Source organism: Hermetia illucens, chromosome 2 (assembly GCF_905115235.1).
Source record: "Hermetia illucens chromosome 2, iHerIll2.2.curated.20191125, whole genome shotgun sequence".
Classification (NCBI taxonomy): Eukaryota; Metazoa; Arthropoda; class Insecta; order Diptera; family Stratiomyidae; genus Hermetia; species Hermetia illucens.
This window is the reverse complement of record NC_051850.1, coordinates 152,785,230-152,812,241: the sequence shown is the minus strand read 5'-3', so window position 1 is coordinate 152,812,241 and position 27,012 is coordinate 152,785,230. Positions and strand designations below refer to the sequence as shown.

At 44.0% G+C, this 27,012-nt stretch overlaps 1 protein-coding gene across 1 annotated transcript in view; it reads right to left on the bottom strand.

Annotated features, from left to right (window-relative positions):
• Positions 1-27,012, bottom strand: part of LOC119648843 (mucin-5AC) — a 303,326-nt gene that overhangs the window by 172,601 nt on the left and 103,713 nt on the right. The window contains exon 3 of the mRNA XM_038050718.1: positions 8,263-8,334. Coding sequence (XP_037906646.1) covers positions 8,263-8,334 — 72 coding nt within the window. The remainder of the gene's footprint in view (positions 1-8,262; positions 8,335-27,012) is intronic.

Here is a 27,012-nt window from a genome sequence, read left to right as displayed (position 1 = left end):
TGAAGTCGAGGAGGCAAGAAAACGAATGAAATTGGGGAAAGCCACAGGACCTGACGACATCGCATCTGAACTCTGGAAAGCGAAGAGCTGGGACCCAACAATGTGGCTCAGTCAATTCTTTAATCGGGTTATTCAGGAAAAAAGAACACCATCTGACTGGCAAGATAGTTTCACTGTTCCAATATAAAACAAGTCGGGAAACCGGAAGCTGGACGCTTCAGTTACGAAAGGTTTTGTGCATTTCTTAGTACGTAGCATGTAATATATGCATATACAATATTATGTGAGAATATCCACTTTCGGATGATATTGACATTTATAGCCTTGAATTTGCAAAGAAGCGACAACTTTGACGTATTATAACTTTGTTAGCAATAGTGCGATTTCCACCAAACTTGGCAACATCATGCTCTATGTTACACCCTATATTGTTGCGAAATTTCGTCGTCCTAGCATGAACTTAAGGGGGGTTTTGCAGCGAATTACTAAAAATTATAGTAATATACTATTATTAACTTTATTTGTGCAGATATCAGTGTGGAAGGTATTTCGGAGCCCAGGCACCATATAGTGGCAGCCTCTTGATTTTTTTCAGATTTTTCGGTTGGGTAGTTTCTGAGAATGGCCCCCGTAAAGGAATGGTCACTTTCAACCCCCCGCACTCCCCACCTTTCCAACAAATGTCAAAACTAAGCCTGTTTTCGAAAAGTACTAACCGAGACCTTTAATTTGATACCCCACATGACTATATTTGATAAAAAAAAAAATTACACCCCCCTTTTGCATGTATGGGGACCCCCCCTTAAATTCAACGTAAAAGGATGTAACTCACTGTATGCGTGAGCGTTCACAGTTCCCACCTTTCTACCAAATTTGGTGTCAATCGCTGTAACCGTTTCCGAGAAAAATGCGTGTGACGGACAGACAGACAGACAGACGGACAGACAGACAGACAGACAGACAGACAGACAGACAGACAGACAGACAGACGGTAAACCGATTTTAATAAGGACGTCAACAGTCGACTGAGCTGGGCGAGCTTTAAAACGCTCCGCGTCTATTTGGTGTTAAATAACAATTTTGGAAGCAGTGAGCACAACAAAAAACAAAAAACAGTGAAAGTTGGTGAATAAGGTGAAAGTGACAAACAAAAGTGTATAATTATCTGAGTACTTTGCAAGAAATTCTTCTTCATTGACTCTTCAGTGATAATTTTTCTCTTTGTTCATTTCATTTCCTTTGTTTGCCCTCTGTATTGAGCTAGAAATTAATTAGCCGTTTACTGAATGTATTAGCGGCTACAAACTTGACTAGTGAATATAAAAGGCAACTGACGATAGTGATATACGTGGTGCGGTGCGAGCTTGTCTGCCCGTCGACCACGAAGACTCAGGTTCAAGCCCGAGTAAGGACGCCGCATTTTTTATCAACATTTTAAATTTTGAATTCTAATTCCATTTCCACCCTGGGTTTGAATCCCACTAAAAGCGAAATTTGAATTTTCTATTCGTCAAGAATTACAGCATATTAGATATCTTCACAAACACTATGGAATGCAGTGCTACGCTACAGTGCTACGGTAGGTAACTTGCTTGATTTGTTGTGATTAGTAGATTATTTAAAAAAAATGGAAGGTGAATCTAAACAACCCGGAGAAGAGACATCCGCCCGGACGTTGGATGTTAACACAGCATCCAGCCTGGTCCCCACTAGTAAGGGCGTCGGCGAGAAGACGCCACTGGTAAATATTGGAGGCGACCCATTTAAGAGGAGCAGTAGAGTCATGCGATCCCCGGCAGCAAAGCCCGATAATGCTGACAAAATTAGCCAACGCGCCTCGATTAAGGATGCGAGTAGTGAGCCGGAGCCGATAACTAAGCTAGGGGCAATGATAAAAAACCTCATGGAGTATGTAAACGCTCGGCATAATGTCCATCACGCGATTAAAGACCAAGTGCGTGCTATTAGAGCTGCGTATCTTGAAGTACGAGAAGAACTAAAACAAAGTAGTGCAGGGAAGAAACAGGGAGAAACTGCAGCACTGCAGTCAACGCCTAGAGTGCTGCTTCCATCTAGGGGCAGCCCCTTCACTATTAAGGAAACTCCGGAGCTCCGTAAAAGACCGAGAGAGTCTAATGGGGAACCAGAATCTCCTCGACGTAGCCAAAAACGCAAAATGGAGAAAACGCCTCCACGGCAACTTCGCGAAAGACTACCAGAGCCTACGGCGAAAGACGGTAACTCCAATCAAGGTTCCACTTGGACTAAGGTGGAAAGGAAGAAAAAGCTGCAGAAGAGAAGCAGGCCTGATGCGCTAATAATAACAAAAACAAGTGAGCTTACGTACGCTGATATTCTGCGCAAGGTCAAAACAGACACCTCGTTAATGGAGCTAGGAGAAAGTGTGAACCGCATAAGGCGAACACAGAAGGGCGACCTATTGCTGGAATTCAAACCAGGCGAAAACAAGTCAGAAGACTTGCAGAAAAAAATCGAGTCGTCACTGGGTGAGGCAGCAGAAGTGAAGCTCAGTCAAAATCGTGTGGTCATTGAGTGTAAAGACTTGGACGAGATCACAACGAAGGACGAAATCTGTCAAGCGCTACGATCCCAGTTGGGAATACAGTCGGTCCAGGAGCGAGATATTTTACGGCTGAGGAAGGCATATGGCGGCACACAAACTGCGTCCATAAGCCTAACACTTGAAGCGGCCAAAAGGGCTATCACAGCCAGCAAAGTTCGGATTGGCTGGGTCGTCTGCCGACTACGAGAGCAGATAACTCTAAAAAGATGCTTCAGGTGTTTGGAATTTGGGCACGTGGCGAAGAAATGTACTAGCGTTCACGATAGGTCCGACCTGTGTCGTAAATGCGGAAATAAAGGCCACATTGCAAAAGCCTGCGAAGAAAAACCCAATTGTCTGTTCTGTAGGCAAATAAACGACATTGACAGCGCCCATGTCACAGGCAGCAGCACATGTCCGGTGTATAGGAAGGCGATCAACACTACGCGCAAATGAGGTTCCTACAGCTAAACCTGAACCATTGCCAAGCGGCTCAGGACCTGCTCTCCCAGACGATATTCGAAAACAAAATCGACGTTGCTATTATCTGCCAGCAGTACAAAAACCTAGACAGTGGAGTATGGGTCGCGGATAAGAGCGGAAAGGCAGCGATATGGACATGCGGAAATCGGGCCATAGAAGGAACCACCAAGATCCTCGAGAATGGCTTCACTAGAGCAAAAATAGGCGGAATATCTATTTACAGCTGTTATGCGGCTCCAAGCCTTACGACAGAGGAGTTCCATTCTTTGGTGGAGAGGTTAGCAACAGACGCACAAAACCATAGTCCTAAGATAGTGGCTGGAGATTTCAACGCATGGGCTGAAGAATGGGGCAGCCGAGAAACGAACGCAAGAGGACGAATATTACTCGAAGCTCTTTCTCGTCTGAATCTTGTAGTGGCTAACACTGGATGCGTGAACACTTTCCGTAAGAGAGAAATGGGGTCCGTGATAGATGTCACTTTTGTTAGCGATGTTTTAGCTAAGGATCTGCAGTGGTATGTCAGTGACGAATATACACATAGCGACCACCAGGCCATCATTTTTGAAATCAGACATGGAAAACGAGTGAAACGGTGTCGGACGAGAGCTGAAAGGTGGGCAGCTAATAGGTTTGACGAGGAGATTTTCGGAGAGGTTTTGCAGCAAAATACAGCGCTTGAAGGAAGCGCAGAAAATAAAGCTCTGCAGATTGGCGAGAAGTTGCGACGAGCATGTGACGCATCCATGCCAAGGTATGTTGTATCACAGAGGCGAGTTCCGAACTTTTGGTGGAATTCTGAAATCGGAGAATGCCGCAAGGCCTGCCTCAAGGCCAGAAGGCGCAGTCAGCGAAATAGAAACCGATCTGGATACGAGCAGTTACATGAAGAATATAAAAACGCTCGGAAGAAACTACGTGTGGCCATCATGAAAAGTAAATGCGAACACTTTAAGCGACTGTGTAATGAAGCTGACACGAACCCCTGGGGCGGCGCTTATAAAACCGTAATATCGAAAGTTAAAGGCAAACGCTCCCCACCGATCTCTTCCCCTATTCTGCTTGATGAAATAGTAACGGATCTTTTCCCACAGAATGTGAGTACCGCTAACCTTCCCACTGTCGAGATAGACACCGCAGAAGTTCCCACGGTAAGCGAAAAGGAGGTCCTCGAAGCTGCGGATAAAATTGTTGGAAGTAAATCACCTGGCTTGGATAGCATTCCCAATAAAGCTCTGAAGGCAGCAGTAAAAATAGCTCCAAATATGTTTGCCGAGGCGTTCACCACATGCCTTAAAGAAGGAGTATTTCCTACACAATGGAAGAAGCAGAAATTAATTCTAGTCCCCAAGCCAAACAAACCTTTGGGTGAAGCTTCGTCCTACAGGCCGATATGCCTTCTAAATAATACTGGCAAACTATTCGAACGAGTAATCTATAACAGATTAATTCGAATTGCCGAAAAGGATGGCGGTCTCTCCGAAAATCAGTTCGGTTTTCGAAAGGGGAGGTCTACAACGGATGCACTTGTCCTAGTAGCAAACACTGCTAAGACCGCACTTGACGAGGGCAAATGTTGTGCAGTGATTACACTTGATGTGAAGAATGCCTTCAATTCCGCTAGATGGAGCAAGATACTTGAGTCCCTAATTAACTTAGGCGTGGCGAAGTACCTGGTGCGTATTGTTGCCGACTTCCTAATCGATAGGACTCTGTGCTGCGAATCAGATGAAGGAATGAAATCCTACCAAACGACATGCGGAGTTCCGCAAGGGTCTGTCCTAGGGCCACTCTTGTGGATTATTATGTATAACGGGGTACTGACCCTAGACCTTCCTACTGGTGTGGCCTCCATTGGTTTCGCGGACGATATTGGTGTGACGGTTGTTGCACGCCTTCTCGAGGAAGTCGAGCTCTATGCAAATGAAGCAGTCTATGAGATTAAATCCTGGTTAGAGAATGCTGGTCTACAGCTCGCAGAGCATAAGACGGAAGTAGTACTTATTACCAAGCGGAGAAAGTGCACTTCCATGAAGATCAAAGTTGGAATGCAAACAATTTATTCCAAGCCTGCACTTAAGTACTTAGGTGTAATGATTGACCAGAGGTTGAATTTCAGATTGCATGTGGAGGGTGCAGCAACCAAGGCATATAACATCGGAGCGCTGGTTGCGAGAATGCTACCAAATATAGGTGGCCCAAGGCCGAGTCGTCGACTCCTTATTTCAAGGGTGGTCAGTTCGATCCTACTGTATGCAGCCCCAGTATGGGCAGATGCACTGGAAAATATAATAAATAAAAGAAAGATTGGAGCTGCGTATCGCATAAGTGTGCTCCGAACATGTTGCGCTTATAGAACAATTTCTAATGAAGCAGCTTGCGTGATAGCAGGAATGATCCCGATTGAGATTCTGGCGAAAGAAATACAACGACTTTACGATCGAACGTACCTCACCGGAGAATCTCCTGCCCGTCGGCGACAGTTCGCACGAGCTGAAACTGTCGCGGAATGGCAAGAGAAGTGGGACGAGTCAGAAAAAGGCCGTTGGACTCACAAAATCATATGGGATATCCGGAAATGGATCGAGCGACCTCACGGCGAAGTAGGTTTCGACCTAACTCAATTCTTGAGCGGACACGGAGGCTATCGAGCATATCTGTACCGATTTGGGCGCGATGATTCGCCATATTGCCCACAGTGTGTAAACATTCCAGAGGACGCAGAACACGTCTTTTTTCACTGCCCCAGATTCGAAACCCAAAGAGCTACATTAGAAGCTACAACCGGGGAGCACTTTACACCTGAAAATATCATGGAGCTTATGGTGAAAGCCAAGGGAATATGGACCGAAGTAGAAAAAGTGATTACAGCCATCGGAAAGAAGCTTAGGCAGGAGGAAGTCATCCGAAAGAATGAACGCGAGAGGAACACGAATGTTGACATGAGCGCAGAATAAATTCTGATCCAGCCCCGCGACGTAATACCAAATGGGAGTCCCGCGGGGAGAGTGGAAGGAGAAGGAGGTGGTTTTAGTGGGTAAGAGTCCCACATAACCGTGTGGCAGGAGCCTGCGGTAGCTTTTGAAGCTTTCCACCTTCCATCGGAAAAAAAAAAAAAAGACAGACAGACAGACGGTAAACCGATTTTAATAAGGTTTTGTGTTTACACAAAACCTTAAAAAGAAAGGTAGTCCAGCAGAATGTTCAAATTATCGTCCGATCCGGTTGCTTTCCCGTACCATGAAGATTTTTGAACGCATTCTTGACAACCGTATTCGCGAAATCGTTGAAATAACCGTGAATCAAGCCGGATTTGTTAAAAACTGCGGAACTACTGACGCAATACACGTTGCGCGGTTACTCATGGAGAAACACCGTGAGAAGCATCGCCTTTTTACATTGCATTTTTGGATTTAGAGAAAGCGTTTGACCGTGTGCCACACGAACTCATCTGGTATGCTTTACGACAAAACTTAGTACCAGAAGAACTGGTGCGGCGGGTTGTTATGTTGTTCTTGTTATGGATACCGTCAAACAGGACATCCAACGTCTAGCGCCCTATACACTGATTTATGCAGATAACGTTTTCCTAGCATCTGATAGCAAAACTGATCTCGAGCAACTTGTCCAAAAATGGAATCATCGCCTCATGCAACACGGTCTCAGATTGAATATAAACAAAACTGAATTTTTGAGGACCGATCCCCATGAAATATTCACAATCACTATCAGCGGCAGTGATCTGCCCAGGACTGAGCGATTTAAATACCTCGGGTCAACGCTATCAGCCAATGGAGAACTGCGTTATGAAATTGCTTCACGCATTAACGCATCCTGGATGAAGAGGTGTTCCACAACTGGTGTTCTTTGTGATCGACGTATCAACGAACGTCTCAAATCGAACATTTACGCAATGTTGTCCGTCCTGTCGCTCTCTATGGTTGTGAGTGTTGGCCGTTTATAAAAGACAATGAACGGCGTCTTTTGGTAATAGAGACGAAGATGTTACGTTGGAGTAGTGGCGTGACACGTTTTGATCACATCCGAAATGAGGATATCCCGATCGTGGAAAAGGTGCGAGAGAGAAGCGTCTACGATGGTATGGTCACGCAATTCGTGCTGACGAGAATTCACTTGCCAAGATTGGTCTGAACATGGAAGTCGATGGTAAACGACCAAAAGGCAAGCCTAAACAACGGTGGCTTGACACGCTGAATGGGGATTTAAGAGCCTCGAGATTGCACCCAGATCAGGCATTCGATAGAGCCAAATGACGAAACCGATCACGACGAGTCGACCCCGCTTGTGAACGGAACAAAGGCTGAAAAACATCAGAAGAATGGGTTCGGCCATTTGAAGATCGCATTTTTTTGCAAATATTCTATGGCTCTTCAGATAGTGGATATATTTAAATCAATGTTCAATCTTTCTGGGAAAATGTATATTCCCAACTTTCTCTGACTAATTTAGTTCTCCGAAATTTAGATAATTTGATCCCAATTTTTAACACTAAGAGTACCGTGCGAAACTTTATTTTATTATACCAATAATATGGTGACCACATTGTTCGATAAGAACACGTAAGTGTGCTCCACAATTTTCCAATTGAACTAGGTTTATGTGCTCGTCACACAAGTGTTATGAAGAAGATCCGTAAACCTAAAGCGCAACCATATAAATGCAATAAAAATACAATATGGAGTACAAGCAATTGCAATTGTAAACAAACAACAAAGAAAAACATTGAAGTAAGTGGAACTAAAAGCAGAGCTACGTCTGGGATGACGATGCGACTGTTGACCGCGTTCGCGATGACTATGAAAAACAACTTTCTCCAACTTGCAACCAAGCGAACAATGATTTTGCAGAATTCATGCTTCTCAATATTCACGAATGCACTTTTACTGCAATCTGGATATGCAACAACCATGCAACTGGATGGTGGCTTCATTCTGCAAATGCGGTGTGGCTCTTCTTGTCGAGAGGTGGGTCACGAACTGATTGCTCAGTGGCGAAGAGACGGATAACATGAAAGCAATCGCGGAAGCCTATTCGGAATTAAATGACCAAAGAGAAAGTAATCTTACTGCGATTCCAATCGCAAAGAAATGTTTCTGATACGATTTCAAGTGGTTTGTTGTTAAAAAAGATAAGATAGGTTTCGCGATAACAATATATTGCACTTTCTAACGAAAATATCTAAAGTAGCTACTCACCGTTTATTGTCTCTTTGGTTCCTGTTGGCGACATTGATGGTGACGGACTCGCTTCCGACGCGCTTGAAGCACCTGAAATAGAAGCAAAATAGAAAATAAACTCTTAAAACTGTCGTCTTTTGTGCGTTGTGTTATCTACTAAACTACGGACTATCTAACAATATTGCATAATCTGACACAATATCAATGCATGCACTGGAGATACATTTAACTACCAACCAATAATAACATGTTTGGCTACATCTTTACGATCAGTTCTTCAAATACTTGTAACAATCTTCAAATTGTATCTGAAGATTACATTGTGTCCTCTAAAGCAAATCTCATTAGCGACAGCACTTCGCAGCATCTCAAATGAATAGTCACAGTTTATCCAATCGTATCGAATTGAATTTCATACATTATTGAGATCACTTGGATAATCCAATCCTCTTGCTCTGAATATCTAGTGGAATATTTCACAGCATATTGACTGTGTTAAATTTATCTGATCATTATAAGTGCAACGAGCATTTTTTTCTCCTTTATGTATTAATAAACAAGTTTTGCAAGATACTCGACACTAGTAACGTAGCTTTGAGTATCTTTCTGCACACAATGTGAAGATCACTTATCTACGGTGAGATACCTGACACTATTTTCAGTAGTGCAGCAAAAAGCATATATCACCTGATACACTTTGTTAAGATTAACCGTTACGCGGATAATGTGGTGCGAAATTGGCAATTTACTGGAAAAGGTTCATTTTACATATGACGACATTCGAGATACAAGATTGCATTGAAATAGGCAGTTCGATGTGAGCAGAAGTAGTTTCTATGCCTTAGAAAACAAGGGGAAAATAGAAAAATAAAAGCAGGAAAAATACCAAGAGGTTTGCGGTAGATACTGGAAAAAAATTGCATTGAATCTTGCATATGTTTCTTCCTCCCGAAAATCTGAATATGCCTAAATCTGATTCCATTGTTTAGACCATTTTCTTCCTTTTAGGGTTTCGTTGTCTGTCTGTTTGTCCTTCTGTCCGTCTGCGTATCTGTCACACCCATTTCCTCAGAAACGGTTACTTCTATAGATACGAAATTTGGTGAAAAGTTGGGAACTGTGAATCTATATCTACATCCTTTTTTTTCTAACGAGTATAGCCATGTGACGTATCAAACGAAAGGCCACTTTTAGCGCTTTTCGCAGCAGATATTAGTTTAGACATTGGTCACAGAAGGGAAGAGTGGGATGGTCCAAAAAGCGTCCATTATTTCAAAGATCCGTTGTTCTCGGAAACTACCCAACCCAAAAATCTGAAAAAAAAATCATCCTCGTCCGTGCGCATGGTATCTAGGTCTCGTCGTTACATCTGCTCAAATAGAACCATTATGAGTACATTATTATATTATATATAGGTGCTCAAAGGGTAGTATAGGTCCCAGGGCGAAACGTGGATTGGTACCCACGATGGAGCATAAAACCTGGGAAATGCCAGCTGAACCAACACCAACAGCTCTACTACCAAACCCTATCTCCACCTCCACGTGGTGACCGCAGGCAGCTCTTTCTTAACGAAAAGCTGCAGACGGAGAAGGATGAAAGCGAGTCTCCCGCGCCTAAAAACGGGACGAAATGTACCAACTGATCCTCCAGGTTGGGGGTTGGGAAAACCGATGTTACGAAGCGATGGATCGGACAACGACGAACCCGGCAACGACAACGGATTAACGATTTGCTCCTTTTCTGATCGAACGTACGCTCCCTGTACAGACCCAATGCTGCTGCGCAGCTACCCGATACCCTGTTTCAATATAAGGCTGATGTAACAGCGTTACAAGAGATGCGATGGACAGGGACCGGTTTCCTGGAGGGGAGCCGCTACACCATATATTATAGCGGTCATCCAGTAAACCATGTACTCAGAGTAGGTTTCTTAGTCTTAGTTTTAGAAATATAAACCTCATAAACCTTTACGCCCCTACAGAGGAGACTGCAAAGTCGGAGAAGGATACCTTCTAAAAGGCAGTTGAGTGGACCCTGGAAGCCTGTCCCAAGTATGATATCAAAATCATACTTGGAGGTTTCAACATTCGAGTAGGGGCGGAACTCGTATTCAGGCGATACATCGGCTCCCATAGCTTACATAGGGATAGCAATGATAACGGATTTCGCATTATCCTGTTAGCAGTATTACACGAAGTGGTTGTTGAAAGTACCTGGTTTTCGCGGAAAGCGGTTCACAAACATACGTGGGCCTCTCCAGACGGAACCACTTTCAACCAAATTGACCACCTGCTTATTGAACGCCGCCACCTCTCAGCCTTGATGAATGTCAGAACATATAGGCGGGCCAATATAGACCCGGACCACTATCTCGTTGGTATGGTGCTCCGAGCTCGAATTATGACACCACCTATAATCCCCTCTGACAATCAGGTGAGAATGGATACTGAAGCCATCCACAACCCAGCTCACCGCGACACCTATAAGAGGGAAACAGATGCCGCGATAACCGCAGTCAACAGAGGTCCTGGAGATGAAGTCACAACAAATGATCTTCACAACCACCTGAAGAACGTTATCATTGATACGGCCATAAACACACCCCAACCGCAAAAAAGCCGGAACGGCTGGTTTGATGATGAATGTAAGCTAGCAATGGAACGGAAGAATGCTGCATACCGAGTAATGTTGCATTCCCAAAGAACGGGGGCACGGGCAGAGACTTATCACGAGCGGAGAGCGATTTCTCAGACGGAAAAAGGAAGCCTGGGAGAACCAACAGGTTTGTGAACTCGAAAAGTATAGGGAGTAACCGCACCAGGCCCGCAAGTTTTACCAACAAGTCAGCACACCACACCACGATGCTCATCCTGCCGAGACAAAGAAGGAAATCTGATTTCCGACAGAATGGGGATACTGGAGCGATGGGTTGCGTACTTTGATGAGCTACTGAACAATCAGAACATCGGCGCGTTGGACGTCCCACCAGCTGAAGATGCCCGACGATTGGCAACGAGGCATTATCTGTCTCATACATAAAAAGGAGATATCACACAGTGCAGCAATTACTGAGGTATCGCGTTGCTGATTACCATCTATAAGATATTCTCCGCTATTTTACTAGGCCGGATAGCCCCATACGCCCAGAACATCATTGGTCCATACCAAAGAGGCTTCACTCTAGGCAAATCAGCAACAGATCAGATTTTCTCTGTGCGGCAAGCGATGGAAAAACTATTGGAATATGGACATCAGTTGCACCATATATTCATCGACTTTAAAGCCGCCTATGATAGTATAGCCAGGATAAAACTGTACACGGTATCCCGACGAAATTGGTAAGACTGACTAGGCTGACCCTGACCAATGTGCAAGGTCAGATAAAAGCAGCAGGATCACTCTGAAGATCATTCGACATCAACAACGATCTACGACAAGGGGATGCCCTATCATACGTCCTCTTTAACCTGGCCCTCGAGAAAGTGATCCGTGATGCTGAGGTAAATGCAAGAGGTACGATGCTCTTTAAGTCCACTCAACTACTGGCCTACGCTGATGATATCGACATCATGGGAAGAACGATCCGAGACGAACAAACTGCCTTCATCTAGATCGAGAACGCGGTGCGAGATCTTGGTCTGCACATCAATGAAGGCAAGACAAAGTATATGGTGGCAACGTCAGCACCGAAAACCAACCAATCAACAACATCAAACCGCACTGGTCAAACGGGAAGAATAAAGATAGGAGAATGCCACTTTGAGACCGTTGATAATTTCTCCTATCTAGGGTCAAAAATCACAACCGATAACTAACTACGGTTGTTGGCAACCAAGAGAGCCTATTTCAGTTTACAAAAGCTATTCCGCTCGAAACGTCTCACCATAGGGTCAAAGTTTTTACTGTACAAGACAATGATCTTGCCAGTCCTTCCTTATGTATTCCCTGGCAATTTGGGTTCTTAGCAAGAAAAATTGCGAACTATTGGCTACGTTCGAGAGAAGAATCCTCCGAGGAATTTTTGGCTTCCTACATGAGGATGGATGATTCCGTAGCCTACATAATGACGAAATCTATGAGCGATACCATGACCGTCCGATTGTAGATAAAATCTGGCTCAATAGGTTATGGTGGATAGGTCACTTAATCCGTATGGAGGAGTATGATCCCACCCGGAAAGTCTATAAGGGCAATATCTATGGTAGAAAAAGAAGACGAGGCAGACCCTGCCTAAGATGGAGCGATGGCGTAGGTTGGGAAGCCATACAGCTTTTAGGGAAATCGAATTGGTGGACCTCGGCGTAAAACCGGGTTGTCTGGAGTTCCTTATTAAGGACCCGTTGTTGCGCCGTTGATGATGATGGTAGCTTACATTGTGGCTTGAATATTTGTGCGTTTCATGCTCCTGAAAATATATTCGAACATCCGTCTTGATAGGCTTGACCGTTTTCTTCTTTCCTATAAATCTCGATAACAGCCAAGTTTACGAAGACTTTATTCAAGTGAAGTGAGCCTCAATCCTTATCCGCAACCATGCTTGTCTCAATCGTCTTAACTTGGTTCTGATCTTTTGTCTGCCTCTAAGTTTAGTGAGGGAATCCTATATTGTACCACGTAATGCCTCTGCAATGAATTTTTACAAGGAGTCGACTTCTGCTTCTTTAACTTTTCTTCCGTTTGATGGCGAGTTCGCTAAGGGAACACACTTACTAATTTTGGTATTTATACAACCAATAATTCCAATTAATTTAGTTTTGCGGTAGATAAATTTAAGGGCGAATTGAAAAGGGAACACATAAGAGTGTGAAAGGGTATGAAAGATTTTGTGGGTTTATATGTAAGAAAATTAGAATACGACATAGTTCCATTTGTACGCAACGAACTCACTGAGTATCTCGAACTATTCATTTCCATCTCATACGAGCATTTTACGTCCCAGGTTGGGGCAATTTTATGGGAAAAAGGCAATTTTGACCTATTGTAAATTTGTTGCTAATAGTGCTATTTTCTCAAAACTTTCCATATTTGGTCTATGTCAATGCACTTTATGGTTCTACGATGAAATTAAGGTGGGGTGTATTATCATTGACTTTATTTGCGCAGATATCGGGAGGAAGAGTATTCTGAGGGCAAAATATCATACCTACAGAGACCCCATTATAAGTTTTTTTTTTCAAATTTTTCGGCTGGGAATAGGCCATTGAAAAAAGTAACTTTAAATCCAACGAATGTGAATGACATTACCACATTCATGAAAACTCATCATTTGATTCTTCACCCAAAATTTCGTATCAATAGACACAGTCATACAAATAGATAAAAAGACAAACAAACAGACAGTGAACCAATTTTAACAAGCTTTGTTGCCGGGTTTGAACCATAGTCGCCATTAATATCTGTGTTCGTCTCACTACTACAGGTTCATTAACTCAAAACTGTGCAATTTATATTTCAGGTGGTTCCATAATCAACACCGCTGTCTCCAGATCTATGTTGGTTGAACATGTGAATTGTTCGACGACTTTGATATTGTATCCATCGACATAAATATAAAGAAGGCCATTATTCACCTGGCTGAGAACCAACGATTTATTAGCAATTAATTGTAGACTGACAAATAAAACGGATAATAGTTTATATGAGAAAAGATTTTAGACTTTTAATTTCTTTAAACTTTTAAGTTAATATAACAACCGCATATGAATAGATAAGTATATAGCCTTCTTTCGAGAACCCCACTTGCCTTAAATTGATACATTAGTTTTTTAGGCTATTTGAACGGCGCATATCAGAACCAATTTAACTTGATCGGAGAATAGTTGTTGCAGACTCTGCAGGGTTTATGTAATATTGTCCAACGAACACCTTCGATGTATCCTACTACCACCTTTTATTCAACCTTAATAAGGAACTCCAGACATCCCGGTTCACCAATTCGATATCCCCAAAAGCTGTCTGGCATCCTGACCTACGCCATCGCTGCATCTCAGGCAGGGTCTGCCTCGTCTTCTTTTTCTCCCATAGATATTGCCCTTATAGACTTTCCGGGAGGGATCATCCTCATCCATACGGATTAAGTGACCCGCCCACCGTAACCTATCGAGCCGGATTTTATCCACAACCGGACGGTCATGGTATCGCTCATAGATTTCGTCGATATGTAGGCTACGGAAATGTTCATCCTCATGTAGAGGGCCAAAAATTCTCCGGAGGATTCTTCTCTCGAACGCGGCCAAGAGTTCGCAATTTTTCTTCCTAAGAACCCAACTTTCCGAGGACTTCAGGACTGGCAAGATCGTATTCTTGCACAGTGAGAGCTTTGACCCTATGGTGAGACGTTCTGAGCGTAACAGTTTTTGTAAACTGAAATAGGTTCTGTTGGATGACAACAGCATAGGTAGTGGGGTGGACTTAAAGAGGATCGTACCCAAGCATCACGGATCACTTTTTCGAGGGCCAGGTTAAAGAAGACGCATGATAGGGCATCTCCTTGTCGTAGACCGTTGTTGATATCGAATGGTCTTGAGAGCGATCCTGCTGCTTTTATCTGGCCTCGCACATTGGTCAAGGATACCGAATTCCCCCTTGGCTGTGTACAGTTCTACCCTGGCTATACTATCATAGGCGGCTTTGAAGTCGAGGAAGAAATGGTGCAACTGATGTCCATATTCCAACAGTTTTTCCATCGCTTGCTGCACAGAGAAAATCTGATCTATTGCTGATTTGCCTGGAGTGAAGCCTCTTTGGTATGGGCCAATGATGTTCTGAGAGCATGGGGCTATCGGGCCTAGTAAGATAGCTGAGAATATCTTATAGGTGGTACTCAGCAAATTGGTACCTCTATAATTGCTGCACTGTATGTATGAGAGAGATAATGTCTCTTTGCCAATCGTCAGGTATTAATTAGCTGTCCCACACCTTGAGCACAAGTTGATGAACCACTTAGTGTAATTGGTCGCCTCCATATTTAACTAATTCGGCTGTAATTATGATTTTTAAGCCGATGAATTGTACGGACTGTTTCTTCTATACTTGGTGGTGGAAGTATTTGTCCGCCGTCTCCAGTTGGCGGGACCTCCAATTGACCGATATTCTGATTGTTCAGTAGTTCATCAAAGTACTCAACCCATCACTCCAATATGCCCTGTTTGTCGGAAATCAGATTTCCCTCTTTGTCTGGCAGGATGAACATCGAGGCGTATAAGGCTTCATCCCGCTGACTTGTTAGTAAAACTTGCGCGCCTGGTGCGGTTGCTCTCTGTACCTTTCGAGTTCACAGACCTGTTGGTTCTCCCAGACTTCCTTTTTCCGTCTGTGAAGTGGTTTCTCCGTTCGCCAGAATTCGCGATAAGTCTCTGCGCGTGCCCGCGTTCTTTGAGAATGCAACATTACTCGGTATGCAGCATGCGTTCCGTAGCTGGCTTACATTCATCGCCAAACCAGCCGTTCCGACTCATTTTGCGGCTGGGGCCAAGTATGTTTGTGGCCGCATTTATGATAACGTTCTTCAGATGATTGTGCAGATCATTTGTTCATGCTTCATCTTCAGGACATTTGTTAGCTGCGGTTATTGTGGCATACATTTCCCTCTTATAGATGTTACGGAAGGCTGTGTTGTGAATAGCTTCAGTATTCACTCTCACCTGATTGTCAGAGGGGATTGCCGGTGGTCTCGTAATTCGAGCTCGGAGCATTATCCCGACGAGATAGTGGTCCGAGTCTATATTGGCCCCCCTATATCTTCTTATATTCATCAAGGCTGAGAGGTGGCGGCGTTCGTTCAGCACGTGGTCAATCTGGTTGAAAGTGGTCCGTTCTAAAAAGGCTCACGTATGTTTCTGGACCGCTTTCCGCGCAAACCAGGTACTTCCAACAACCATTTCGTGCGATACTGCTAATTGAATAGTCCGCAGTCCGTTATCATTTGTATTTCAATGTAAGCTATGGGAGCCAACGTATCGCCTGAATACGGGTTCCGTCTCTACTTTACTGTTAAAATTCCCAAGTATGATTTTAATATCATATCTGGGACAAGCTTCGAGGGTTCGTTCTACTGCCTCGTAGAAGGTATCCTTCTCCGACTCTGCAGTCTCCTCTGTAGGGGCGTGAACGCTAATGAGGCTTATATTTCTTAATTTGCTTCGCAAGCGCAGAGTGCATAGCTTTTCGCTTGTGTTTTCAAAGCCGATAACAGTAGGTTTAATCTTTTGACTGACTAAGAAACCTACTCCGAGCACATGGTTTACTGAATGGCCGCTATAATATATGGTGTAGTGACTTTTCTGCGGGAAACCGGTCCGTGTCCAACGCATCTCCTGTAACGCTGCTCCATCAGCCCTATGTTGGGACAGGGTATCGGCTGGATGCTTGGCAGCTTCATCTCTGTGCAGGAAGCGTAGGTTTCTTGAGAAAATGTGCAAATCGTTATTCTTTTGTCGTTGCCGGGTTCGTCTCCGTCCAATCCGAGGCTCCTGTTGTGGCTTCGTAACTTCGGTTTTTCGTGTACGGTTGTCGGCCCTGCCCAACTCTCAACCTGGAAGACCAGTTTGTACAATTTGTCCCGTTTTTAGGCGCGGGAGACTCGCTTTTATCCAGCTCCATGCTTTCGCCAATACTTGTCTGCGTCGTATCATCGGAATAAGCTGCACTTTATGCACTGTGATTGGAGGGCGGTCACACATTAAGGATGATCGACAATTGCATCGCGGGTTATGTCATGCAGGGGAATCCACTCTCCCAAGATGGCCGACAAGTAGGTCGCCTCAAGGGCACTTGACGCACAACAACAGAGGAAGAGTGTAAGCGTCTCCTGATGTCGTGGGAGAAGCTTAACAAAACAAGTATAAACACCTCAATAAGTATCATTTTATTCAGCGAGCTTGTTTTTGTGAAATGGATGTAGCTGAATAGACATAAACGTTCTTTTTCAAAGAAAGGAGCAGTGAAAAATGACTAATGCGTTAATTGATTGTAAAGTGGTTCGATTAATAATATCCAAACAGTGAAAGATTGAGACGAGATCAAAATTCTATTTACCCTCTGTTCCATGTGAATAAAATTTTAGTCTTAGTTTGATTTTTTACTTCCATGTTTTATGTGGCTAAGGGACAGTACAAAGCAAAAGTTCATTTTCTACACCGAATGACATAATGATAATTTCTTGAGACATCTAAGATTGTTCAAGGCAAGGGTTTACTATAAAAAGCGTATCGCAAAAGGCAATCTTAATGCCGTCTGCAATAACTTTTATAGCTAGGCTCTAGTTACTATCAAACCATAGTATATTTATCTGTTTCAAAGAGAACCAGGAAATAACGAAATATGTTTGTATGTCACAGCATAATAATATTTGTTACTTCATTTATTACCAATCCTTTTAATGTTTCTTAATTTCATCAATTTTTCTTACTTCATAATATTCATTTCTTTTGTTGAAATTATCTAGAATGCATACAATGCCATAGCTCAAATTTTATATAACGTAAAATTACATTCTCGATCGAAAGATATGATGCAAAAACGCATCACGCTCATTAATAACCCTCATATTTTGTAACAGTTTCAATTTCACAGTTCATTACAAATTGTAGTATGCATGCGCTACTTGTTACCGTCTCATATTCGTATTACATAAAGACAATTTTCCAATGGTTTCAAAATATGAATATCTACATGTGCTTCATCAGCGATCCCTCTTCATTAAAGCACAGAAGCTATTTACCAATAATTCACATGACATATATGTAATGCGCTGATGACATTCATACTGATAGAAAGTGGGTGGACGAACCTTTACACCTATTATGGTGACGACTGCGTTTCATTGAAATTAAAATTATAATGCTTGAGGTATTGTTCAACGCCGTGAGGGTCCAGGTATTTAAGGGGGTTTGAGCAAGAAAAAATTGATTGTGACGTTCATACGCAATGTTTATTCAACTATTTCTGTATAGGCATCGAAAGTGTCTATTTCCTCTTTTGTAAATTTGATATTAACCCGGAAAAATACAAATATGTTGGCGAAAATGGACTGACTACTAGAAAAGTCATTTTTTCATTCCACAAAATAAGAAAGATTCAATTTTCCTCTCCTTGAAACTAAGTTAATCCAATCCTAACATTTCTGAAGAATGTGTCATTTCCATTCAATTTTTTTCTCTCAATTAAATATCGTTTTCAATGAATGTTTTGAAAACTTGATTGATTGGCGTAAATAAACTGAAATGTTTTCTCAAACCATCTTCAACGCGGAATTCCCTCTGTTTAACGTTTTTCTATTGAATTTCACGTTGATACCACATTTATTGGACAAAACAGGTAAAGGAAAAAAATGGAAGTATTTGTTTCTCACTGTGATCGCGATCGCCTTAAATCAATCTTCGTCAACTACATACTGGTATGTCTTCAGCACATGCTATACTTGGTATAATTTACCTGTTGAAGGTAAGCATCTGATATATGGCAGTTCATGTTTTAGTCATGGCTAGGAGAATAGAGTAACCAGAAACCATTTTACGGTTAGAAAAGTAAATACCTTAGACTTTTCTTGCAAATTTCATCATCTTGTGTGGTGGCTTCTTTGGTTTTTCTGTCTTTCATAGAAATTCTCCTGGAGTATGTGCTTGAAATTAACATGAAAAGAGGCAAATTCACCTGTTTGAGTTCAGCGCTCAATGCTTGACTGGAAATTATAATTTACATAGTGTAGAGATCTCTGCTCGTAATTGCCCGTAATTTAATGGGGTTTTGGGAAAAACTTTTTGGTTCTGTGAAACGAAACTTGTCATGTGGAATATGTTCAAGGTGGTTTGTAAGTGGAAAACTGGAACTGGTGAAACAACTTGAATAACCTCGTGGTATGGTCGAAATACAAGGCAAAAGATCTTGTCAACGAGCTCGATTTCGCGAACGATAACCCTTGATTAAAAGTCTGTTAGTTGTGATCGTTCTCATTAACTTTTTTTATTCGAATCTGGAATTGAGTTGGTTTGTGAAATGAAACAGAAAATATTGACATGAAGACAAGCGATAAATAAAATGCTTATTGGAAGGAATATTTTTCCATCAATATCGCCAAACAATCCGTATCTCGGATAACATATTTTAGTCCAAATTTCCGGAAGTTCATAGAGTTCACACTGGTATTACTGTGATACTCTCTAATCTATTCCTTGGATAACAACGAGGTGATGAATTTTGGATATTAAATCTTACCGAACTCAGGATACAAGCCAGGGAATTACATAGGCTGCAAAGGCTGGCTTGCATGTGTATCATTGGGGCAATGAGGACATGTCCAACGGCATCCCTGGAGGTCCTTCTGGGATTAACCCCTCTCCATCTGCACATACAGATGCAGGCAAGGAGGGCAATATTCAGGATGGCCGGGAGTATCAGTGAGGCGGGGAGCTGCCTAAATCGACGGAAGATTGATATTCTTTCTAGGCGGTATCCCGAATTACTGATACCAAGGGATAACATGACAACGAGGTTTCACTTCGATAAGAAGTTTGAAACACGTTGGGGTAACAAGGCAAACTGGGAGAGTGTGGCCGCGACATACGGCTTAAACCAGCAACTGATTACTTTGTACACTGGCGGATCCCTCACAGCAGAGAGAGCGGGCGCCGGTGTCATTGATTCAAGGAAAATATACTTTAAGCCAATGGGTAGGTACACTAGCATCTTCCAGCCGGGAATATACGTCATAGATAAATGTGCCTCTCTTAATCTGCAAAGGAACTACAGGGGGCAGAACATAGCTATTCTCACCGATAGCCACGCAGCGATCAAGGCATTTAGGTCCAACCAGGTGAACTCTAAACTGGTGTGGGAATGCCTTAAGAGACTGAATAAACTCAGCTCGGACGCCTTTACACGGGCCAGAACCCTTCTGTGGAATCGGAAACGGTTTCATGACTATAACACTAAGAAATGAAGAGGAACAGTTGAGGGAACTATATTGGGCCGGCCTACCAGGGATGGAGCAGTCCAGGGTGCTTATTGGGGAATACGAACCCATGCACACAAAGGATTGCTTAAACCTCACCAAAAAGAACTTCCGAATCATAGTGGGAATTCTCACTGGTCATTGTCGACTGAACGATCACCTAGGGAAGCTAGGGATATCTACGGATACTGCCTGCAGGCTTTGTGAGGACTACGACGAAACCTCTATACACGTCCTGGAACAGTGTCCGGCACTTGTGCAAAGTAGGTCGAGGCATCTGGGAGAACACTTAATACCAAATACAAAGCTGAAAGATATGGAAGTAGGAAACATACTAAAGTTCCTGACGGTTATAGGCCTGCTTGAGATACTATGATCAATAAGTACACTATAGCCAGTAAAAGGGGCACAATAGTTCTTTAAGGACGCGGTGCGACTTTCCCTTAACAGAATAATAATAGCCCTATCTTGTTGAAAGCTTAACTTTTGATTGAAACCCATCCTGGAATGTTGGAACAAACGAGGATTGGTAGGATATTCACGTAACGAAACTGATTCTGAGTGACATCGTTTAAGGAGAAGATGCTATTGAAGCTTGTAAATCTCTGAATCATTTAGTTTGCTAATTTCTCTCTAAGCATGACAATTAGTTCTTAATTTCTGTGCAATTTGAATTTTGTACAGATGGAAATATAGATCTTTGGGTAGAATACGAAAGGGAGACATTCTGTGTCCATTTAAGATATAAGATCGCCTTCGAGGAGAGAAGCGGAGTAGGCTAAGTCGATTATATCGCCTTTATTGGTATTCAGCTTTTCTTTTCTTTTCCCTCTGTTCTCTCGAGAAGGTCTCGGAAACCCAGCTGCCCTGCAGTATTCGCAGCTTCATAACATGCTAATCATCTTGTTTTTTAATTGTCTTGGGTACAGCACCAGAGTAATACCTCTAATAACTTGTACCATCTCCCACTTTGTCAAACTACATAATATATTTTCTTTCCTTTTTATTAAAATGGGTTCAGTGTCCGTCTGTCGGTGCTAACGAGATTTCACTTGTTGAGATTGGTGTGAACATCGAAGTCAACAGTAAGCGACCAAAAGGCCGACCGAAACAACGGTGAATTGATACGCTGGATGGGAATTTGAAAGCCTCGCGATTACATCCAGATTGAGCTTTTCATAAAACACAATGGCCAAACCAATCATAACGAGCGGACCCCGCTTGTAAATGAGATAAAGGCTGACGAAAAAGAAGATTGTCTTTCTGTCTGTCTACCACACGCACTTTACTTTAAAATGACTATACCGGTTGATACGAAATCCGATGAGAAGGTGGAAATTGTGAACGTCAACATATGCAGTAAGTCACATCTTTCTACGTTCAATTTCAGAAGGGTCCTCATACATGCAAAAACGGGGGTTTCACCGAATATTATCAAACGAAAAGTTTCGATTAGTACTTTTCGAACCCAGTCTTAGTTTTGACATTCGTTAGAAAGGTGGGGTGAGCGGGAGTCGAAAGTGATGATTTCTTTAACGGACGCATTGTCAGAAAACCAATTGAAAAAAAATCATGAAGCTGCACGGTTCTGACACGCCTATCTACCTCTCGATTCTGTTTCCCAAGATTGCTGCCATGCTCACAAGCGACTGCTACTATCACCATTACAGTTGACTCCGAGACGGCACATTAGGCGACGTAACTCGCAAAGCCTCTCGTCTCTGTATTTGCGCTAGGCGCTTACGGAACATTTTGTTACTGAGGTAGTCAGCCCATATTTCAGAAACTTCTGGATAAGGGACCTCCGACGTTGGACATCAGCCGATAGATCGCAAACATTCTAACCGCAGGCTTGTCTGCGGTGTTAGGAATCTGCTCGAAGAAGCTCATCTGCGTGCCTATCATGATGCTGAGGTATTTCACCACGGGTTGAATAGGGAGAATTTTGGGAACCCTTTTTTTGGTAAGCACAACGGCTTCAGTTTTCTTCAGAGCTGGAGAGAATCCGCTGAATCATCATTCCAGTGTGAGTCGAACTTGCTCAACTACCGCAATATCGTCCACGTATTCGACTAGATGTGATACGACAGGCATCTCGAATCGTAGAAAGGTACCGTATAAGGCGTTGCAAAGGTCCGGACCAAGGATAAGTCCCTGAGCCGCTGTTCTGCATTGTTCTTCCCAGGTCTCGTAAAGTAGGGCACGACGCTTTAAATAATCCCTCAACATACGCAATAAGTACCCTGGAGTATAGAAACGATTTTCCACAACCTCAAGCATGTTGCACCGCCTCGCAAAGTTAAAGGCAGAGGGCCACAAGGAGCACCATGAGACGACAGTGGCGACTGTGTGCCTCAGCCAGTTTTATCGCTGAACTACCTCCTGAATGACATCAGTTGTGGATCGCCCTGCTTTAAAACCATATTGTATTGGTGAGTAGTCTTCTTCAGCAAATATTGCGTCCTTCAGTCGCTGCTTAATGAGCTTCTCAATAAAAGTCTAAGAATCCTTGGATATTTCTGTTTAATTTTCGTTTTCGATAAAATAGAAAATTAACGTAAAAATTTAGTAGAATTTCACAACGAGAATTTTAGAGGCTTGTCAGCACTTGGAAGTGGCGGGATAGTGATAGGTGGAGAGTAATATTTGCTCTTAGGGCGTCCATGCATATTTGTATATGGTTTTGTACTTGACTCGCCGCTACAGCGTTAACAGCTGTAATTTGCTGTATTCATAAAACGGACGCATAATATAACGATAAAAGGAAAAATTAATGCATTGAGACTATGTAAATGCATTGTACTGCTACCATACAAGGGAAATATAAAGAATAAATTTTAAGTTTCAAAAAGATCATTTAAAACTGCTTCTTAAGGCTACTGGTTGTCATTAAATAAAATTGGAAACAATGATAACCATTGACTCAGGCATTGATAAATGAATTAGACCACTAGGCAAGTTAGCGGATAGCTAATTATTTATTTTTTTATAACTTATTAATTGAATATCAAAGTGATGTCGTTCGTTACTTACATTAATTCTGCACAGCAAGCGTTTAAAATAAAAAATATGAAACATCATTTGAAATAAAAGCGATTCGTACAAAACTATGGCAGGATAGAATTTCTGCTGTCAATTTTGTTATTGTCGTTGGCGGCGCGATGATTGAGGGGATAGAGCTTCGGCTTCCCAATCTCGCTGCTCTGAGTTCGAATCCCAATTGTCATGGATGTGTTCGGCTTGTGTTTGTCTCGGTGCTGTAAGCTTATCATTTGCGTTTAGTGTGATGATGGTGAAATTCAAGCACAATTTGAGTATGAGAACGCCGTATACTCCACCAAGGAGTGAATAGGAACACTAATTTTGTCATTTTCTATTTAGGTTAGGTTTCCTGAAACAGTTTGTTACCGCTCTGTTCCCTCACCATGAAGGCAAATTTTTGTCCAGCTAAATGACGGCATAATACCGCCTGTAACTGTGGAGGAGCTGCGGGAAATATGTGGTAGGTTCGGTGACAACAAGGCCCCAGGTTTGGATGGCACATTACAAAGTCATGCACTAACCCAAATGACAGGTCAAAGCAATGCAGGAGATGCGGAGTGGAAGGCCACATCAGCAAGGACTGCGGAGCTGACCCAAATTGTCTACTGTGCAAAGGAAAGGAGGGTGTGGACCATCGGCACATTGCAGGCAGCATCAGGTGCCCGGAATACAGGAGAGCCCTTAGCACAAATCGCAGATGAGGTTGATACAAATCAACCTTAACCACTGCGAGGCGGCGCAGGATCTACTCGCGCAAACCATCCGCGAGAAAAACATCGATGTGGCCATACTAAGTGAACCATACTGAAACCGCGGTGGTAGCGTTTGGGTCAAATACCAAACGGGCCAAGCAGCGCTGTGGACTTGTGGAGAACAAGCCTTCCAGGAAATAATGGAGCACCCGGAGGAGGGCTTCATCAGAGCGAAGGTGAAGGGCATCCACATCTACAGCTGCTATGCTCCACCCAGCGCTACACTCGTCGAGTATGAGCGGATGCTTGCTGCTCTTGTTTTGGATGCAAGAGGACGTTGGCCGATCATAATAGGAGGCGATTTCAATGCGTGGGCTCTTGAATGGGGCAGCCGTATAACTAATGTCAGGGGACGTGTTCTCCTCGAAGCATTCGCGGAGCTGGACGTGGTACTGGCGAATGTTGGGTCTTCGTACACTTTCCGGGGAAGGGGCCTGGGGTCTATAGTGGACCTGACATACGTGAGTGCCACTTTAGCCAGTAGAATCGCTTGGCATGTCAGTGAGGACTATACTCACAGCGACCACCAGGCAATCTGCATAGAGATCAAGGGCGGATCGAGCTCGAAAAAGAGTTTTCGCAAAATGCCGGGTGGTATGCTTGGCTGGATAGTGAAAGCGTTCGAGGGGGACACGTTTTCCGCGGTGCTCAAATCCGACATATCCCTGAATGGTACGGCTGGAGAGAAAGCCACCCAGATCACTCGATGGGTGACGGAAGCATGCGATGCTACTATGCCCAGAAGGCGATTGCTCCTCAGTAGGCAACCCAACTACTGGTGGAACAATGAAATCGCAAGTTTGCGAGCCGCATGTTTTCGGGCAAGGAGGCTTTGCCAGAGGCTCAGGGGAAAACCCGGTGGCGACGGTCGAGAGGAGGCACACAAGCAATTGCGTGGCCGCCTAAAGGAAGCCATTCGGAGGAGCAAAAAGAACTGCTTCAAACAGCTGTGCGACCATGCCGACATAAACCCTTGGGGCGAGGCTTACAGAGTGGTGATGAAAAGGCTGCGGAAATCACCCCAGGTGACCTGCCCGCGCCTCCTGAAACAGATTGTTACCACTCTGTTCCCTCACCACGAAAATAGGGGAAGGCAAGTTTTTGTCCAGCCAAATGACGGCATAATACCGCCTGTAACTGTGGAGGAGCTGTGGGAAATATGTAGTAGGTTCGGTGACAACAAGGCCCCAGGTTTGGATGGCATCCCCAACCGAGCTTTGAAACTGGCAGTGAAGACTAGGCCCGACCTTTTCGCCAACACCTTCGAGGCGTGCCTAAAAGAAGGAATATTCCCTGCCCAGTGGAAAAAGCAAAAGTTGGTGTTGCTTCCGAAGCCTGGCAAGAAACCTGGAAACCCAGCGTCGTATCGTCCTATCTGCCTGTTGGATACAATGGGGAAGATGATGGAGAGAGTCATCTACAACAGACTCCTGCCCATCGTCGAAGCCAGCAATGGTTTGTCGGAACGCCAGTTTGGTTTCCGACGCGCCCACTCTACGGTGGACGCAATTGGCATGGTGGTAAACCTGGCAAAAGGTGCACTGATTTCTGGCGGCTGCTGTGCCGTGGTGGCGTTGGATGTCAAAAACGCATTCAACTCGGCCGACTGGAATAGAATTAAAGGGACCTTGGCTGAGATAGGTGTCCCCGGATACTTAGCGAATTTGGTGGAAAACTACCTCTCAGAGAGGACTCTCTGGTACGGGACGGATGAGGGCCCCAAAGAGTATATTGTCACAGCCGGGGTAACACAGGGATCGGTACTTGGTCCCCTGTTGTGGAATATCATGTATAATGGGGTGCTTGCTCTTCCCGTCCCAGAGGGGACTACGATTGCCGGCTTTGCTGATGACCTAGCTGTGGTTGTTGCAGCAAAACACCCAGAAGATGTGGAGGTTTACGCAACGGAAACAGTGAGAGCGGTAAAGTCCTGGCTAGAAAAGGCCGGGCTGACCTTGGCGGACGCGAAAATGGAAGCGGTCTTGATAACGAAACGCAGGAAAAATAATACTGTAAAAGTGGAGGTCGGTGGACATACGGTCGTATCAAAGCCGGCTATCAAATACCTGGGGGTAATAATTGACACCAAATTGAGTTTTAGGGAGCACCGAGAGTATGCATACCAAAAGGCAGCCAGTGCCATCACGGCACTTGCAAAAATGTTGCCAAATATTGGTGGACCGAAACATTGCTGGAGGTTGGTGCTAGCCGGAGTGGTGCGCTCCATCCTGCTCTACTCGTCGCCTGTGTGGGCAGAGGCGCTTGCAAACTCTTAGAGACGGAAGCAGGTGAACTCGGTTTACCGGCGGATGGCTTTGAGGGTTTGCAGTGCTTTTAGAACCACCTCAGATGAGGTAGTATTGATGGTGGCAGGCATGATCCCGGTTGACATTCCGGCCAAAGAAATGAGTATCCTGTACAATGCAAGACATATGGGAGGGCATGCACAGCGTAAAAATGCGGCAAGGTCAGAGTCGCTTGATCTCTGGCAACGCAGATGGGACGAGTCTACCAAAGGTCGGTGGACGCACAGGCTCATTCCCAATATTAGGGTGTGGCTTCAGCGAAAACATGGGGAGATCAACTACCACATTACCCAGTTCCTCACGGGACACGGTGGTTGCTACAGGCAGTATCTGCACCGCTTTGGGTTGGATGATTCTCCGAACTGTCCCAGATGCGATGGCATACCGGAGGATCCAGAGCATGTGACGTTTCACTGCCCACGATTTGCAATGGAGAGAAGGAGCTTAAACCAGGTGCTGGGCAGGAGCGGGACCCCGGAGAGCTTGGTTACTGAGATGCTGGAGTCCGAGGAGACGTGAACAAAGAAGGAGGAAAGCCGCAAATGGGAGAAGGATGAGTGCCTAAGAGCAAACCTACCCCGCTAAGTAATACCTGAATGGTGGCCCTGCGGGGCTGGGGCTGGATAGTTTTTAGTGGGTGTGAATCCTGCACGCGCCCGCTGTAGTTCCGCCGTTCGGGCGGCACAGCTGCGGCGGACGTGTCTTTCTAAGATTT